At 48.6% G+C, this 17,868-nt stretch overlaps 1 protein-coding gene across 7 annotated transcripts; it reads left to right on the plus strand.

Annotated features, from left to right (window-relative positions):
• Nucleotides 1–801: 801 nt before the first annotated feature.
• Nucleotides 802–17,435, plus strand: LOC111623974 (eukaryotic translation initiation factor 5B-like). Of its 7 annotated transcripts, none has more exons than XM_023366721.1 (11): nt 802–2,533; nt 5,795–6,216; nt 6,286–6,436; nt 6,505–6,591; nt 6,656–6,928; nt 11,754–11,853; nt 12,025–12,239; nt 12,720–12,853; nt 13,189–13,288; nt 13,358–13,542; nt 14,482–17,435. In XM_023366721.1, exons 2-11 carry the CDS (start codon nt 5,822–5,824, stop codon nt 14,711–14,713), a joined length of 1,872 nt encoding a protein of 623 aa, XP_023222489.1. In that variant the 5' UTR covers nt 802–2,533; nt 5,795–5,821; the 3' UTR covers nt 14,714–17,435. The 7 variants fall into 7 exon arrangements, with proteins under 7 accessions (XP_023222489.1, XP_023222493.1, XP_023222494.1 ...); XM_023366725.1 differs by lacking the exon at nt 802–2,533 and adding an exon at nt 2,633–2,650; XM_023366720.1 differs by lacking the exon at nt 802–2,533 and adding an exon at nt 4,122–4,356.
• Nucleotides 17,436–17,868: the final 433 nt, after the last annotated feature.

The raw sequence follows: 17,868 nt of genomic DNA on the forward strand, positions 1-17,868 counted from the left end.
CTGTCATGTGTATGTCAGAAATTGGGAACGGGGAATTAACTGTAGTAAATTCATGGTGTATTATGTCAAACAAAGAAGTTGAAAATTGTATGTTCAAATATTCCACGGAGCAGTTCCAAACTATGGAGACAAACTTTGGAAATAGACTCTCGGTAGGACAAAGAACAAAAGTGGTCCCGTTAATGTGTGTCCAAAAATTCTCTGGTTTCAGAGAGATCACACTACTGGGTATCACGAGTGGTGCACCGGGGATATAACATGCATGATGGTAAGACATGCGTATCTTGGTCAGAGTCGCAGTAGATGTTTGACGTGTCTCATTTATAAGTCGTCGCATGTATTGTGGATTGATGCACTTGCCGTTATTCCAACAGTGTTATGGGTAACATCTGCATGTTGCTCTAATATCCATTGGGAATTGGTTCGGTATATGTAACACTTTTCAGATGTTGCCACGAGTAAAAATTAAGGGAGTTGAGGTGTGGTCACCGAGCAGGCCTTTCTCTCAACTTTAATCTGTCAGAGAATGTGGAAAATGGGACACAGAAGAAGTCCTATCTTTTCACTGGTACTGTACATTTCTGTACATGTATTGCTATGACCATTTTTGTTCTTTGTCAGAACACCACACTTGAAGTGTCTCCCCATAGTTTGGAACCACCCTGTATAGGAAAATGGTAAAATTATATTTTAAAAATTTGGTTTCATATGCTAAAAATACATTTTATTATGAGGATAGTTCAGAAAATAGGGTTCCCTATTCTTTTATTATAAAACACTAATAATACTACATTACACTTTGATATGGCTCTTTTTCTCTACATAGTCACAAGTTTGTTCCAGTGCTTATAATTAGTAGTGCACAAATTTTCTATAATTTTGTGGATAAAAGCAATATTCTGAATGCACAACCACGTTTTCACAGTTGCTTGGCGAACAAATGAAAACCAAACAGTGCGCAATCCAGACCTTACGCAAGACATAGGAAAATTTTTCTGACCTGTCACCTTGACGTTTGCCATAATGACAGCATCTCGAGATCGAGCATTTGTCACACGAGATAAATATTTGTACCGAACTTCTGGAAAAATGACAGAGAATGTGTCGTTTTGTTTCGAGAGTTAAATATAAGTGTAGTTTGGAATTTCGGGCACCCTAGTTTTTTTGTTTTCCAAAATCCGAGATTGAATAAATGGTGCTACGTTTCACTAATTTTACCTCTCTCTCTGTACAGTTACCTAGTTTGCGTGGGCACTTTTCGTAGTGACATACGAGTTTTTCTGTATTCTTCCGGAAGATGGGACTCCTCCACACAAGCACATTTTTGTTTTATTTTGAACCTGACAATTGCTTATTATAACACATTAAAGAGACCAAAGAAGACTTTGCAGAAGAACACCAGATTGCTAAGGGAAGACACAGGTACACTACATAAAGACTTTTCCAATTTTTTGGTTGTAATTTCCACTAATTACATTTTAAATTACTGTTTATGGTAAACAAAGTAAAGGTACAGTACCTTTCAATTCACAGTTCTGTACTAACAATTGAGCATTACTAATGTTTTAATTTAAACTAAGGTCACATTACCATTGTAATAACTTCCATTCTCGCAACTTCTGTACTTCGGACCACTAAACCCAACTTCTGGGAAACACATTGCCAGAAACACTTTCCGAAGCTTTAAATTTGCAGAAAGACTCTAATGGTAACTTTCACAATACAGTTAGATAAACAAAATTGATTCATATTCTCTTACAGGAGTTCTCTCTAAAGTCTAAAACACTTCATTTCAGTTTCCAAATTGACACAGGAGAATTTTTTCATTATGTAATTATCAGTTTAACAATTATTTATAGTTAAAAAAGGTCTAAATCGTTATTCTTGTCTCTCAACAAGACTAAGAAGAGAGATGATCCCAAGTAGAAAATCTGACTAGAACTGATAGTATTGGAAGGGGAGGAAGATGATACTGGTTTAGTAAATGAAAACATGGGTTAGAAAATGGTCCAGAGCATTTTTGGGTGTATCAAACAGAAGAACGTCACATCCATTATTCATCCTCGTCTTAGTAATTTGGGGGGTGCAATTCTCTCGTTTCCATACATTGCGCTTTAGAGTAAAGAATGCTTTTTGGTGTTTTTTTATATATACAGCAATTAGCACGTGTTTACACCACACTTTGGACATGAAAAAACACATCATAGTTGGCGAATTGACGTATTTAACGAATAGGAAACGTTTACTTTCCAAACAGGTTTATTGTTTACAGTGAATTTCCAGGAATCACCTTTTCCACAAAAAAGGAGGAAAACAATCAAATCGACAATTAATTTTGGCTTAAGCGTTCCTAATACCTCGGCGAGAAAAAAGTGTCTGCAGTTATCTTTTAACACGAGGGGAAAAGGTGATAAACACTAGCCCCGTGTTTTCTGAATTGTCGGGCGATTCCTCCCCCAATTACTGTCGCGATTCGGGGGTGGAACCGGTATCCACCTGCCACCTTCCAGTCAACAAAAGGTTAACGTACAAAGTAAGTGTGTTTTTGTTTTGTTTGGATAAATCGAGGGGGCGTGACGTTCGACGTAGGAGGATGGTTGACGTCCTTGGATGCCGTATCGCTTTGTTTTACCTGTACCTACCGAGCAAGGTCTGTTTAATTGAATCTTATTTATAAACAATATTTAATGAAAAAAATCTGGTAGAGGCCGAACAATCGAATGAATTTCGCCTATTTAATTCTCGTGTTCTTATATAAAAAGTCCCTGTTGGGTTCAGTGTTTAACTAGTGTGCCTACGGGTACCGTACTTTTGTTCGCTAGTGTGTCGAAGGTCGAATTCCGATCGCCCCATTAAAGGATTAAAATTCGAATTAAAACGTGGGAGAGCCTCTTAACAATAGCAGAGAACAATTGGATCGCTTTCCATAAACGGAAAGGGAATTGTTTCTTAGTCTCTTCACGCGCAGCCCCCTCCGATCCGTCGGTCTTTACACGTAAAAAAAATTCTCATCGAGTGATGGATCCGACACAATTTCACCCGGACACCCCTAAATTTCTTAATGAACCTGCCGTCGCCTGCATCGTATGACGTAATACTTTTTTTTAAAATGGTGGCCGCCTATAAAAACGATGTATGACGCATACCTTAACTATCACACCTGCTGGGAATAATAAACAACGGTCTCGTTTTATTACCGTACGTTGGATCGGTGTCCAACGTACAGTGCTTGCTGTGACAATACCTGAAACGAAGCTCGTGCCCTGTATAATGTTATAAGGTCGAGGGTTCGGACTCGATCGTCTGGGGTTCTCCACCCAATTCGAGCCAATAGGGGCCAGTTTCCCGTGGAAAGTCCTTCGTGGATAGTTTCACTCGAAGGACTTTCGCTAGCGTGTAAAGAGTCACGTGCACCGCCTGGTTCGGCGACATAAAAGAAGGGAACGGGTTCGTAATACGTGACGTTAAACACGGCGATTTCAGATTTCGCTATACGAAAGGTCGAGGTACGCGATTGGTTGGGGCCGATTGTCGTCGTAATTTTGTCGCCCGCGTGCATCTGCCTTAACTTCCGACTTACGCATTGTAAATAGGGGAATTCGGAAGATTTCTCTAATGAAGTTCGAAGCGTGAAGTATTTCTAACAAAAAAAAAAAAAAAGAATTATGGGATTGTTTCGGATGGCCGTGCAAAATCTGCCAACCGGAGGGATCCGAGTTCGAATTCCATTTGAACGCGCGCGTTTTTTAGAGCTATGGGCTATGGCTATCCTGTACCAAGCGTTCTGGGACCATCTTTGTACCATCGAACATCCTGAGGGTTATGGGACAAACGCGAGTAGTAGTGTTTTTAATTTTCTATTCTGTGGGCACTAAGAGGGCTTTTTTTAAAGCTTATCGATCGTGGGTTAGGCCGAGCACGATTTATCCCGGACGGACCACTCTTGAAAAATTCTAGGATTGCCGGGTTCGATCCCGGATTCCCCAGAACGGAAAGTATTTATTTAAATTATTCCCCAGACCGTGGCGCATCAGTATAGAGAATTTTGAAACGCGTCACGCGCCGTTTCAAAATTTCTCTTTACTGATGCACCACGGTCGTTGCTGACGTCATTATTTTCGGTAGGGATTTTTCCCTAAACCGTACTCGTTTCCTCGTTTTTTTCTCGAAAGTTTTGCGCTTCGTTTATTGTGTCGGAGGAAACGAAAAGTCCGTCAATTGTCGATTTTTCCTCTTTCTCCTTCGTCATCGGATTCGAGGCCGATTCGCTTGTTACGCTTTCGTTACGATGGCGTCGCGAAAACATCAACGTCGACGTCGCGGGGGGAGGAAAACGTCGCCCGAGATCACCGAAAGGTAATATCGTTGGCATTAAATGTGGACGCGACGGTGACGTTCGACGGAAATGCGCCACGTAGACGGTAAACGCGTAACGTCCGAGAGGTGAAAGCCACGTCGACCCACGCGCCACTCTTTCTCCTTCAGGTGAGTTCCCGTCTCGTTTCTTAACACGTAACTTACCGGATTGGCCAAGGTAAACGACGTCCGGGCACGTGACCAACGCAAACTACTTTCGGACACGAGAGATTAATCTTTTGTAGCGTCGAACCCGCACCTTTTGTAATGGCGTCGCGAAACCGTATACTCCTTCTATTTTCGGGGAAATTAAAGGGGGGAACGTAAACGAATACGTAGGGAAATATTCTAAGGCACGGTTAAACGAATCTCTCCGGGCACTCGATCGTAACGACGGAAATTCGGTTATTCGTCCGTGAGATTACGTCATTCCATTCGAATCGTCGCGTAACCGACGCGTCGGAGCGCTACGTAGTCGTTTAGTTTCTGCGCCAATGGTGCGCGTAACTCGTTTTTCCGGTAAAATTGTCGCGCGTTTCTATGGTCTGGTAAATGTATAACGTTCGAGACAGACATTTTAACTCCCCTCCGAGGGAAAAGGCTGTTAAATTTAGCTCTTACGGTGCTTAAAAAAACGAGTGTAACACCCGTAACGCGTACGTCACAGCCTACCGGAAGAATGGAGGTTGGGATTTAAGTAGCCTACGAGAGGAGGGGTTTGAGAGGTTACAAGAAAGGTAAATCGAGGCATTGTTACGTCAGCGGCGACATGCCTCTCGGTGCCGTCTCCGAATTTGAGCGTTAAATGACGACACGAACCGTCTCGTTTTCCCCTCGTTTGGGAGGATGAGGATGGCGTGACGACTTCTCTCACGCCAGCGGAGGAAGCGCGTGGGCGAGGAATGGCCCGACCGGATTTGGGACGGGGTAGAGTAATTGGAGAAAGTGACCGCTGGGTGGCTCGACGCCGAGCGCTTACTCTCGAGTTACGCGACGCGAACGTTCGAGGGTATCACGCGATAAAATCCGTCCCGTCTGAGAAGTGCGTAACACGTGACATCGTCGCGTCGCTACTGGCGTAACCGGCGAGTAAGAAAGCCCCCGGTTTGGCGCGGCGTAATCGTGACGCGACGCGACGCCGGTTCGCCTTGAACCGCGCGCGCGGTAGTATTCGACCGAGTTTCGGCCGAAACAATGGGGTGACGTAACGCGGCCGAGGACGATCACCCGGCGCGAGTTAGGGTCGAAGGGAGTGTCGGAGCCGGAAAGGGGTGCCTCGGGCCGTCTTCGGCCGGAATACTTAGGCGATTAGACACGCGATAATTCGTTCCCGGCGAATGGAGATGTAGGGTGAGGGTCGAATTGCTTCGAGTTTAGAGTTGGCGGCGCGGAACGCGCAGCGCAAACTCGACTAACGCGCCTCTTCCGTCGCTGGCAGGTGGCGTAGGGCGAGACGACGATCGACATGGTAGCGGAAAGACCCTCGCAGGACCCGGGACCGGAGGTGGCTCGCGACGTGGGCTACTCTAGCGACGACGAACGAGACGGATCCTCGGAGGGCCCCCGAGGCCCCTCGGCTATCGAGAAGATCCCGGGAGAGATGGACGGCTCGTGCGATGCCAGTGGAGAGTACACCACCGACGATTCGGACGACCAACCCCCGACCCGCGTTTGGGCGGAGGCAGTCTCGTGCAAGAGGGACCGGAAGAGCCCCGAGTGGAGAAGGATCTCTTCCGGTCGGAGGAGAGGAAGACCCAGGAGCATGACGGACCTATACCAAAGAAAGAGCCCCGACGTCACTCTTTTCGCTTCTAATGCGGAACTCAGTGCGTGGCCCATGCCCGGTTCCCTCACCAAACTGTAAGTGTCGGCATTTGTTTCTCTCTCTCTCTCTCTCTCTCCTTTTCCTCACTTCCTCTCCTTTTGCAGGAACTCCGCGCGGCTTCGCACGCGCTGGAGACGTTCTCGTTCTGTCAGGAGCACCTTCTCTGGGGGATCGGAAGGGTGCGCTCGCGACAGAAGCTCTTCCGCTTCTTCCGACCCGGAAGACGACTGCCACTCTCCCTCTTCCGACTTACGTGTAAGGTATTTGTCTAAGAACGGCTCGACGGGTTTCTTCTCGGTGTTAAATCCAATTGTCTCTCTCAGGTAGAGGATTTCGGCGCGTGCCATCGAGCGCCGCCCACCGCAGAGGAGACGAGCTCCATCTCGGACCAGGTGTGGGACGGATACCAGGTAAGTGGGTCTCGGTCCTCGTCTCGATCCCATTCCCTCCTGACCGCCTTCGTCGTCGTTTCAGGATCCGTTATACCTGAGCGAGTCCTACACCGAGTCGACGGTGGACCAGGAAGAGTTCAGAAAGGTCACGGAATTCGGCGACGACTACGGCGACCTAATGGAGGCTCCCCCTCCTCCCCCTCCGCCGCTTGCTCCGGAAGGGGAGGAGCGAGAGCGGTCGTACACCGATTCCGACGAAGAAGACTTTCTCTACGTCATCGATCAGGCTACCAGAGCCTTGCACGTGGCGCGCAGTAGCCTGGCAGATAGGCGCGGCCTCACCTCCGCCCAAAAGGTGAGCTCCGTGTTATTATTATTTTTTTTTTTTGTATTGTTCGAAGTCATAAGTTTAACTGTCGTTTCCGGGATGCGCCTGTTTTTTCCACATCCCTATTTAAAATGGAGGAAGGAGCGCCCGTTTTCTTTTATCCGGGATGTTTTAATATTAAAGTTCCGGTATTGATTCCGTTTTACTTTTCATCGCGTGCGCATTATTCACCCCCGAATGTAGAACAATTGGAATCCATTCTACTATGACGTTCCAACCCTCCATTTTTGAAGTATTTGAGGGGGAGGTTCGGTTGTTTAAGGAACGAAAAAAAAAGAAAAAAACCCGCGTGAGGGGGTGACAACGCGCATTTGTATTAACCTAAATAGTAAAATGCTCGACACCCCAAAATAGTTTAAAGAGCATAACTCGGAATCACTCTTTCGAGTAAGGACGTCGGCGATTGGCCAATCGAGGATGGAGCAATTTACTCGTTCCGCTCGCGTTTGTTTGTTCTTTAAGAATTTAAATACGTGGAAACATTAATTGTATTCGAAGTACTATGGAAAGGGGTAGAATCGGCCTTGGACGAGCTACTAAGGGGGTGATTAATTTACATAATGAGGATTCGAGTGAGAGTTAACGAGGATTAGTTTAGTTTGGGTTAGTTTTATTGGAGTACCTCTTCGATTACGTCACTTTGCTACAACCTTTATGCCTTAGCACTAAAACTATGTGAGAAAATTCTGTAGGATCTTCACCAGTTCCCGAGTAGATAAAACCACCGAACACTGGTCGTGGGTTCGCGCCTGGTCACGCGGCATTTTCCGGGTTTTCTTCACGTTTGTAACACCTAAATGGGGGGGCAGTTTCCATAAAACCTATCAAGGAGGCATCCTCCCTCGACAGATCTCCCACGTGTCGCGTTGCCGTAACCATATAAACCAAACTGTAGGGCTTTCACTCTATTCCATCCCCTATAAGGGAGGGAAAACAAAAAAGGAGAGAGTAAAATTTCGAGTTTGAAATTAGAAACCGGATATTTAATTCCAAATTCGGTTTTAAAACCGAGAATAAAGTCGCAACGCAAAAAAAACCCGAAGAGTGTTAACCTATATAAAGTATTTTTATGTGGTATTAAATGAAAACACCAGGATTAAAATGCAAAATTAAGTGTTCGTACCATTCTCGAGTTTACGTGGCACGAAATGGTGCGGCAACTTTCGAAAACGTTTGCGTTTGCTGCGTGCTGTGTGGTGCCGAAGACCCAACACGAGTTTGCAAAGGGCGAATTATAGGATAAATTTACGTAATCGGAGCATTCGTATACATCCAATACGTTGGTAGGTGCGTTTAGTTCCGATTTCTGACTCGACTGGTGTCTTCGTTACAGTGTTGAACAGATATTGGCTTCTGGTGCAGAGGTTTGGATTGATGGCATGATGCAGCGCAACACGTGGGCGATCTAATCTGTCAAGGGAGGAGGACTTTCTACGGGAAACTGACCCTCATTTAGATGAAGTAAACACGAAAACTCCAGCTCGTTGGTCACGCGCGAACCCACGAATGTTTGGTGGTGTTACCCACTCGTTGATAGTACAAAAAGCAGGCGTAACTGCATACTGCAGCATTATTAATCCTGCAAAGGAGAAATTTCTTACAATGCGATTAACCGTTACTGCTAAGTCTATTGTATTTTTCGCGTGCATTTTCTCGATATTCTGTAAACTCCATGCAATTTCGATGGGAAATTGCGAGGGCGAAAGATCGATACCTGGAAATTTTGGCCATCCGTGACGTAGGCAAGAAAAACAGCGAATTTTTTGTACCTCGTGAGCATTTAGGTCACTAATTTATAGGAACACTACAGGGTGATTCAAAAGTCTAGGTAAAGAGTGCTTCGTTATGAGGTCACTTGTAAGTCACAGAATCGCGTGTGTGTAAAGTGTCAAACGCGTGTTAACATGTCTGACGTTACGCCTGCAAGTTCACCCTTTCGGGTGCCCGTTTTTTACGCGACTTTCGAATCTATGCGCATCTTTAGGAGTACTTAAGGTAGGGAAAACGTATCCTGGTGTTCACTTGACGGAGGTTTACGAGCTCCGTCCGTAACCGAATTTAAACTCGTAATTAAATCTAGTTAAGATGTGGGTCAAAGATACGTTAAGTGTTCTTGTTACGTATGTTAAAACTTGTAATTAAGTTATAAAGACTTATCTGTCTTTATCATCCGGGTTAGTCAATTGAATAATAAAATTGGCTCGGATGGATAGAAAGAGGTAAAATACTCGATCTTCCCTTGTTACGTCATGGCGATTGTCACCGATTCCCGCGTAACCTTAACTAATTAAATATATAAACGAGTTCCACGTGGAGTTTCCCGGATTTTCTTCACGTGTCGATTCACGTAGAAAATCCCCCATCTCTTGGCCGATCGCCCTCGTGTTGCGTTCGATAAAGAATTATTAAATGTGTACACGTGCCTAGGGGCCCCTCAGTTCGGTCCACCCTAGCTAAGGCCTGGAGTCATGTGAGTATCGACAGGCGTGTTGAGAGCGTGTCGAGTTGGTACCACGTGACACGCCCAACACATTTGTGTTGATACTCACGTGACTCGACACTAGGCACCGTGGATGAGTTTGTACAGGGCCCGGTTAGAGTGGGCCTCTTTAGTCTTGTTTTTTTGAATAAATGAAATATATAGAATATTACTTTATTGACAAAAAGCAGTCTTAAAAAATTTTATTTCTAAGGGCCCCTAAATTTTTCTCCAGACCCGGAATAAATCCCCAGCTTCCCTCTGCGATGGTCCCGCAGGAGACGAACCTTATAATTGCTGTCTTTTCCGGTAAATGGCCCGTAAACAAAACCCCTGGCCGAAGTAGTGAGCGCCCCGTCCGTACAAATTTGAATTCGTATTTCTTTTCTGAAGGCGCTGCAGTGTAGATCTGCGCGAATACCACAGGCTTCGAAATTGTTTTTGTGTTGTACCCCCCGGGTAAATGACGTAATCGTGTCGATTTGGTGCACCGATGACGACGATAATTCATATTAAACCAGTCTTTATCATTTTATCAGTGTTTCTAGATAAGAATTTTAAAAAAATAAATAAGTATATAGATTAGTTAATAAGGGCAGTTTTTACTAACCTACTAAACTATCAGTTTAATAGCGAAAAATCGCCGCCATTTCCCTTCCGAAAGACTTACAGTACTGCACAAGTACGTATCTTTCTGGGATGGCGACCAATAAGAAAGGTGGCGCCATCCGGTGGCGACTATAAGAAATAGAAATTTTCTAATGTTTCTGCGATTTCCGATCGATGACGCCTTCTTATAAACGCTAAAACGGGGAAAATTGATATTAAAATTCGTAATATCGAGTTAATTGTCAACGTTTTCGTCTTATTTCCATATTTCTTATAACGTGATGTATATATTTATCACACGGGGCCGTCGAGAGGGGGAAAGATAGGGATTTTTCCCAGGATCCGGAGAAAATTTACGGGTCCTTAGTGGTTCTTACCCCTAAAAATTAATGCTATTTGTTTTTTCGGGGTATAGCGGGCCCTATGGGCAAAAGGGCCTCTCTACCTCGTGTCCCCTACGAGCTCTCGACGGCTCCGGTCGGGCCCCATCCCCACCACTCGGCCCCCACGATGGGAATAGAAAAGAGGTTCTTTTAGTGCCCACGGGACGGAAAGAGTTTAAAAAGTCCTGGGGCCCGGGCCCAAATCCGCATAATAGAATTCTAAAATCTAGAAAATTAATTTTTGTAATTTCGAGTGTATAAGGAGAGGAAGAAACAAACGTAATGGGCCTCGTAGCTAGTGCGTTTGTTATTGGGGGGGTCAGATAAGTCACGTGACTGGCAATTACTTAAATCTGGCGGGTCACGTGGATAATTACGTACCAAAAAATCGCTACGATTCCGGAATAAACAACAGTTATTCGGGTCTTGTAATCTACATAATTGATCATACTGCACGTTTCTATTTTTCATGTGTTTCTCGTGTTATTCTGGGGGACAGGAAGGAAAAAAAAAATGGCGAGTTGCCAGCACACTTCCTTTTGTGTCCACTCAGTTTCTTCCCGTGCAATAGTTTTTACGCCACTTAACAGTATAGGGAACACTACGTAATCACTTCATTAGGCTAATTAGAACAGCGGACCCCTTTCTACGGGGGATAGTCTTCCCTTTCCCCCCGCGTAAATGGGTGGGGGAGCTTTAACTTTAACGTCACACTCGCCAGATACCAAACGGCTTGTTGGGGGGGGGGGTTATCGATCGAGGGACAGCTCTTGTCGCCCGCCACTCGGACACAACCGCCGCATTAACGATTTTCGTCCACGCGTGGCAAAAAAAGCCCTTTTATTTATAACTCGGAACTCCCCGGACGAAAAAAAACGGTCGCGCCATCTGGCACCCGAAGCGATAAGTAGAAGTTAGAAGCCACCGTTTCTCCCCCCCGGTCGTTTCGATTGTTACCAAACCGGAAGTGTCGAGCATAGAATGTCCTCCTCCCCCTCCGACCTAGGCCGGCGCGTAGCGATAACTTACACGGGTTCCGCTTACGTGTGAAAACTACGCGCGAGGGCGTAGTCGAAGTCGTTTTTTTACCGTTTCTTGGCGCGGGAGGAAAGTGGGTGACGTAACGAGTTATTTCGGAAAGGGGGAGGGAGAGAGGTTCGAGTGTCGCCGTCTGTCGGCCGGCGGGGAACGTAGTTTACCTTATTTGTAAACGGCTGTTTTTGGCAACCGTGCCCTTCCTCCTTCCTTTTATTTCGGGAGCGAAGAGCGGGCGCGCCCCACCCGGAAGTACAGAGCCTAATCCCCGGATTTACGTCGACAGGCGGAGCTGATCGCCACCTGCCGCGCTCATCTGCATTGTCTGTTGCTGATCGACGACCATTTGAGCAGCACGCGAGAAAACGCCCGATTCGACGTCAGAGGTGAGTACTTCCGCCTTTTTTTTTTTCTTTTTCCGTTTTCGAAAGTGCGCGAGGTTCGGCGCGCGCGCTACTCGATTACGTTGGCTTATCACGTTCCGTAGCTGGTGGCGCCATCTACGGGACGGGAGGCGAACTAAGTCTCGGAATTTACGCAGTTCCCTGGTTTTTCAGGACTGATCGAGAAGTGGGAAACGATGGAGAACGAGTTGGAGCCGCCGGAGGAGGATGCGGAAGCGGAGGGAGAGAAACCGGGGGAAGAGGAGGAGAGCCAGCAGCTGAGGGAGAATCTGGAGGAGTTGGACCGCTCGGTGAGGGAGCTGGAGTCGGAGGAGTACTCGCCCGCGCCCTCTTTCGACCGACTGGAGGAGAAGATCGACTCGTTGCAGGTGATTACGTCGCCACAGTCGGGTTCCGGCGGCCGCCGACAGATGGCGGCACTCGAGCGCCGGGGTCGGGAGTCGGAGGGAAAAGTGCAATTACTGGGTTCGGGGCGCAATTATCGCCCGCGGCGCGAGAGGCGCATCGATCGACGCTCGTCACTCCACTCACGTCCCGGGGGTCGCGTCGTCCACTTAAGCGCGCGCCCGCCGCTAACGACGGGGGCGGGCGGACGGCGACGACGCCGAGCGTCCGTCCTTCCCCGATGTCGAGCGGACGGCGGCGCCGAGCGCATTGGTATGCTCGACGATCCCGGGTCGTAATTGGGCGGAATCCCGGAGGACCGTCCGCCCAAATTGGTTTACGGTAAATGGACGTCTTCGATCGCCCCCCGCGCGATCCGGCCGCCCGACTTCGCACGCGGAACTGACGCGCCGCCCACCCCCTTTTCGATTCACGTACTGACGTTGTCTCTCTCTTTCGGACAGGTGTCGCTGCGCGCCCTGCAGGAGACCAGGGAGCGGCTGCTGGCCGTCAACCTGCGAGTGCGTCGCCGCAACGACCCCTCCCTACCGGAGAAGGTCACCGAGTCCTATCGTCTGTGGGAAGGAGTCTATCGACGGTAAGTGGCGCCGCCACCCTCGACGCGGCGCGACGCGACGGGCCGAGAGGCCTTTCCGCCGGCGCCCATTTGGTCCTCCCCGCTCCCGAACCGAAGGAGTTGGGAGGAGGGCCTCCCCGGGACCAGGTCCGGAGGCGCTTTCCGCCCTCCTGTGTGGCCCTCCAAATTGAAAGCGGTCGGCGAAGGGGGAGCGCGCGTCTGATGGATGGGTAAGGCCCCGGGGCGAACTCCCGCTCGGAAACGGCCCGGCAGATGGCCTCCGTCCGACGACCGACGTCGAGGGGGCAATTACGGAACGCGCCCGAGGGTCCTCTCTGACGTAATCGTTCTCACAGCAACCGAGACCTGTCGGCCGAACTGCAACTGACCCGGAATCTGTGGAGCAGGTTCCTGGACCTGTGTCGAAGACTAGAAAACTTTTCTCCTGAAATTTCGGTAAGTAGAAGGGCCGGAAGGGGAGGAAGCCCCGCCCTTTTCTCACCCACTTTCTTTACTTTCGAGTAGGACCAAGAACGAGACCGAGGACTGGAGGAGCTGCGCGCCTTGGTCCAAGAATTGGAACAACGTCTGGAGGGTAGCCCGGCCCTCCCCGGCATCCGGGAGGCCTCCGAGTCGCTCGAGCCGGAGGCGCGCCGACCGAAGGAACAGCGCGAGGAGGAGGAGGAGGAGGAGGAGAAGGCGTTTGAGGGGTAAGAGGGACCGTCGGACGGTCGGCGCGCGCGGGCGCGCGACTCGCATCCCGGACGTGGAACTAAGGTTATTTACAGGCGTCGGGCCCTTTCTGAGTCGTCGGCCCTCGTTAAGAGGTCGCGTGCCAAAAAGCCATAAAAGAGCTTCTCTCGTTCCCATGATATATCGACCGAAATGAGCGGTTGGCGGCCACCGACCGGCCCGCCCCCGGGGAACCACTCGGAGCGCCGACCCAAAACGACTCCCGACCTAAAATTGGAGAATTCTCGTGCGGGGAGGGTACGAAGACGAAGGTAGTTCCGAACGAGCCATGATTTCCCCCTCCGCCCTACTGGCCAAGGAGCGATCTCAAACGTGTAGTGGAAGTTTGGCGTACTCCCGCGACGTCGCGTACCTGGCGCGAGGAGTGGGGAAGCGACGACGGGACGGGCGGGGGGGTTTAACGAGCGAGGACCCGAAAACCCGGTGGACGAAACGAAGCGGAAGAGAAACGACTGGAAATTACACGGTTGTGTCCCTGGAAATTATTTGTGTCCTCGGCCGGATGCCGTAATTGGTCGTAAAAGAAAGTAATCGCGGTTTGCCACGAAAACTCCGCGCGGTCTCCCCGGGTGGGAATTTCGACGCGAAAGACGCGCCTTGTGGCCAAGACGATTGGCGGAGGACGGGAGAGAACGGAGTAGAACGACGGATCTAATTGGAAATTCGTCGCTGAAAGACGCTCGAGCGGAAACGTGACCAATGACGAGGAAGCGCCAGTTGGTAGCGTGGGAGGTTCTCTTTTCTCCCCCCCCCTCAGCCGCCGACGTCTCCACCCGTTCGCTCCCGGGAATCCGGGTTCGAGTCCGGGTCGGTGGCGTGCCGGCGGACGAAGACCCCGCGAGAGGGAAACGAATTTCTCCATTTCTTTTGTAACCGAAACTCCATTTCTGTTTCAGACCTTCCGAAATCCGTCCGGACGAAGAAGAAGAAGAAGACGAGAGGAGGAAGAAGAAGAAGCCTTCTCTGTTGCGCAGGGTGTTGCGAGTGGCCATCCCCGTCCAGTTGGCTCTGGTGTTGCTCTACTGTTTGGCCCGTCTGCTGGAGCCGCGATGCTGCGACTCCGTCAACAACCTGCACTTCTCTACCGCCCCCCAACTGCGCTACGTCCGGGGTCCTCCTCCCCTCTGAACTCTCCCTGCCCCTTAGACGGATGCCTTAGTTTTAAAACTTTCCCGTACCGCGTCCGCGCCCTTCGCCCGCGGACGAGAGGCGCGGAGGTCGACGGCGCGGGAGGAACCGCCTTCGTCTTCCCTTCTCGCCCTCTTCTTCCCGAATACGACGGGAGCGGGGAAGAAGAGGGTCCGTCGTTACGTTCCTTCCGACCGACACTTCCACCAGAATAAGGGAGGAATCCGAAAGACGTCTTTTCCCACCGGCGCGCGCGCTTCCGCCTGGCCGCGCGCCTTCTACCTATCTTAGTTTCCCGCGTGTCCGAACATCCGGGCGTCGGCGGAGGCAGAGGGGCGGGAATGGGCGCGAGCGGGGGAGAAGTGAGAGGGGACGGAAGCGTCCCCCGGGGAGGCGAAAAACGCGTTTAAGTATCCGTCCGACTCTAAACGGCTTTCGGAAAACATTTAGCCGGAGCGGACGACGCGGACGTGTCCGGAATGCTCGCCTTCGGCCTCCTCTCCGCAGTCCGGTCACGCCCTCCTCCCCCTCTTCTTCCCCCTCTCCTCCTCCGCTCTGTCGTGCGGACGGAGAACGCCCGGAGCCCCTCCACCTCCCGTCCTTTCGGGCGGTGAAGGGCCCCTAAGTCCCCCTCTCCGCCGGGAGGCTCCCTCCCGAGAAAAGGGAGCCGCGACGGAACCGGAAACGAGGAACGGCGAGTTCCGGAAATGGGGGAAAGAGTTTTTTTTATCTCTCGTCTCCTTCCCGGTTAACAAAATTATCCAGACCCAGGATTTCGGCTCCGCAATTTACGTCATTGTGTGCGCTCTTCCTTTTCCAATCGCCCTCCTCCCCTTTCTTCCCCCGCGGGGTGGACGCCGCTTAAAATCCGAAAGAAGAGGCCTTTCCCTCCACCGAATTTGGGGGGAGAGAGAAGAGACGGAGGAACGAGGACGGTCCCTACCCTGGTGGGTAGAATTACGTGTGTAGAAACGAGCTTAGAGAAGGGCGAAGATTTTAGACCCTCGTAAACAGTTATTGAACTTTTGTACAAAGACGAGGAACGATTTTAAAGCATTTTCTGTTAATTTGTTAACACGTAATTTATAAAACGTGACAAAAGTCGACTCCTCTGTGACGTTTTTTATTCTCCGTTATTACATAAAATTCTATGAAATTTTCGTGACGTCTCGTTTATTCTTTTACACTACGCCGCAGCAACTTCTTCTATACGGGTACGAGGAGGGGATGACAGCCCTACCGCACGCTTTCGGACACGTTCTCTACCCCATCAAAGCGTAGCAACGAGAACCGACGCGCGCTAATTGTGACGTTTTAGCGTAACAATCGCAGATTAACGCGTCGAAAGTAGTAGGGGGAGGGATAAAAGACAACCCCCAGTTTCGACCGGTGAGGAAAGTTGATTTCGTAGGCGTGCCGCGCGAACTCGCGATTCGACGAAAACTTCCCGAAACGACGTTCCTTTTGTCTATCGTTTACTTTCGCGCGGCGCGTCGCTTCGACGCGTCGACAAACGGAAGTAAGAGCCGTACGTTAAAGGAATGGGGCGTTAGTAAATTAACACTTTGTGCTTTATATTATTTAACAGTAGAAGGAATCTTGTGTAAACACCAAGTACAGTAGTGTTACACTACGTTCGGGCCTGGACACTAATATGTGACAGGCCCCCCTTAATTAAATAATACGTGTAAATACGTCAGGCCTGGAGCCGCGTCCAAACGTATGAGACGAGAAATATGGCCAGACCGGGCCTTATTAACGCGCTATCCACTAGAATTATGGAGTTATTTTAAATGTCGAGCGATAGCTTTGACAAAGGGCGAATGCTCGGAATCGATTGTGACGTGGATACCGAACAATACTACGAGCTCGACGACGTAACACTTTGTTAAAAAACGAACAAAAAGAGGCGGCGAAGAAAACGGGTAGGAAGATTAATTTGCCAGAGCGGGAGAAAGGGGGGAGAGCAAAATTTCTAAAATCAAATTTAATAACACTTTCGGGTTCTTCTTCTTCTTTTTCTTCTTGTCCTCTTGGCCGTAATTATCGAAAAAACTTCATCCTTTTTCTGACGAAAACTTGTTGCTCTTTTCTAGAATTGTTGCCTTGGTTACGAGATAAAGAGAGCCGCGGCACTGGGGAAACGAGGTAAGCCAATCTGGTATGCCAAACTCGACGTCTTGCGCCTCCCTGGGTAATGTGCTTCCCTCTTCTCAATTCATACGCAAATTTGTCGGCTCCCTCTACTTCTCTAACCATAATAGGACCGACACTTGGCGTACTTTTCAAGGTCGTTGGCGTAAAACCTCGAGATTACCCACGTAAACCACGTGTTATACACTGGCATTTTATGTCGCGCGCCGTATTCATCTCGACTCTCCCCCCTCCCCACACACACACAGAAATATCTCCTAATGGATTCGCAATTCTTACGGCTCGCATTTAATTACGTATTCCTAATTAATTCCTCCTCCGAACACTAACGAATACGTTCCAAAATAAAGACAAAGATGGTGTGGTTTTTACGTCAATATGACGATGACAAAGTCTACGGAATGACGTCAAATTTACACACTGTTTCGTTCCCCCTATATAGTAATTAGGTATGTAAAAATTACCGTTTAAAACTCGAGTAATTTGGAGAAAAGTACATTACGTGTCCGAAGATTTCCATTAATCCCGCTTCTTGTCTTCACTTGATGATTTATAACTCTTCTCATTTTAAAAAAAACTATAGTAATATCTAGTGTAATAATAAAAGAAAAATTGATTTATTATTAGACAGAAAATAAATGATATCACGGGGGTTGTGTTTAGTTGATAGATAATAAAGAATTTGAATGTCAAACGGAAGTACTTGCGAAATTATACTCTTACTTCTAATGACGTTCGGAATTACTTTAATTTCCTGTAGCTCCGGGATATATGCAAAGGCTTTTAATCAAAATTCATTACCGCTTTTAAAAATACTGTATGACCCGTGTAGAAAGAACACAAGAAAAATTGCTTACAGTCGAACCTGTAATAAAGGACAGTGGAGGAAAGAAACAACCTCCAAACGGCGACCATTTTTTTCTTTTGTTTGAATGAAATATATTTCCCGTGTTTGCTCTACTCGGAGACCGAGAAATGGGTGCTAAATCGGGGGTTTTATT

The sequence above is a fragment of the Centruroides sculpturatus genome, unplaced genomic scaffold (genome assembly GCF_000671375.1).
Source record: "Centruroides sculpturatus isolate CEXI.00-Female unplaced genomic scaffold, Cexi_2.0 scaffold382, whole genome shotgun sequence".
Classification (NCBI taxonomy): Eukaryota; Metazoa; Arthropoda; class Arachnida; order Scorpiones; family Buthidae; genus Centruroides; species Centruroides sculpturatus.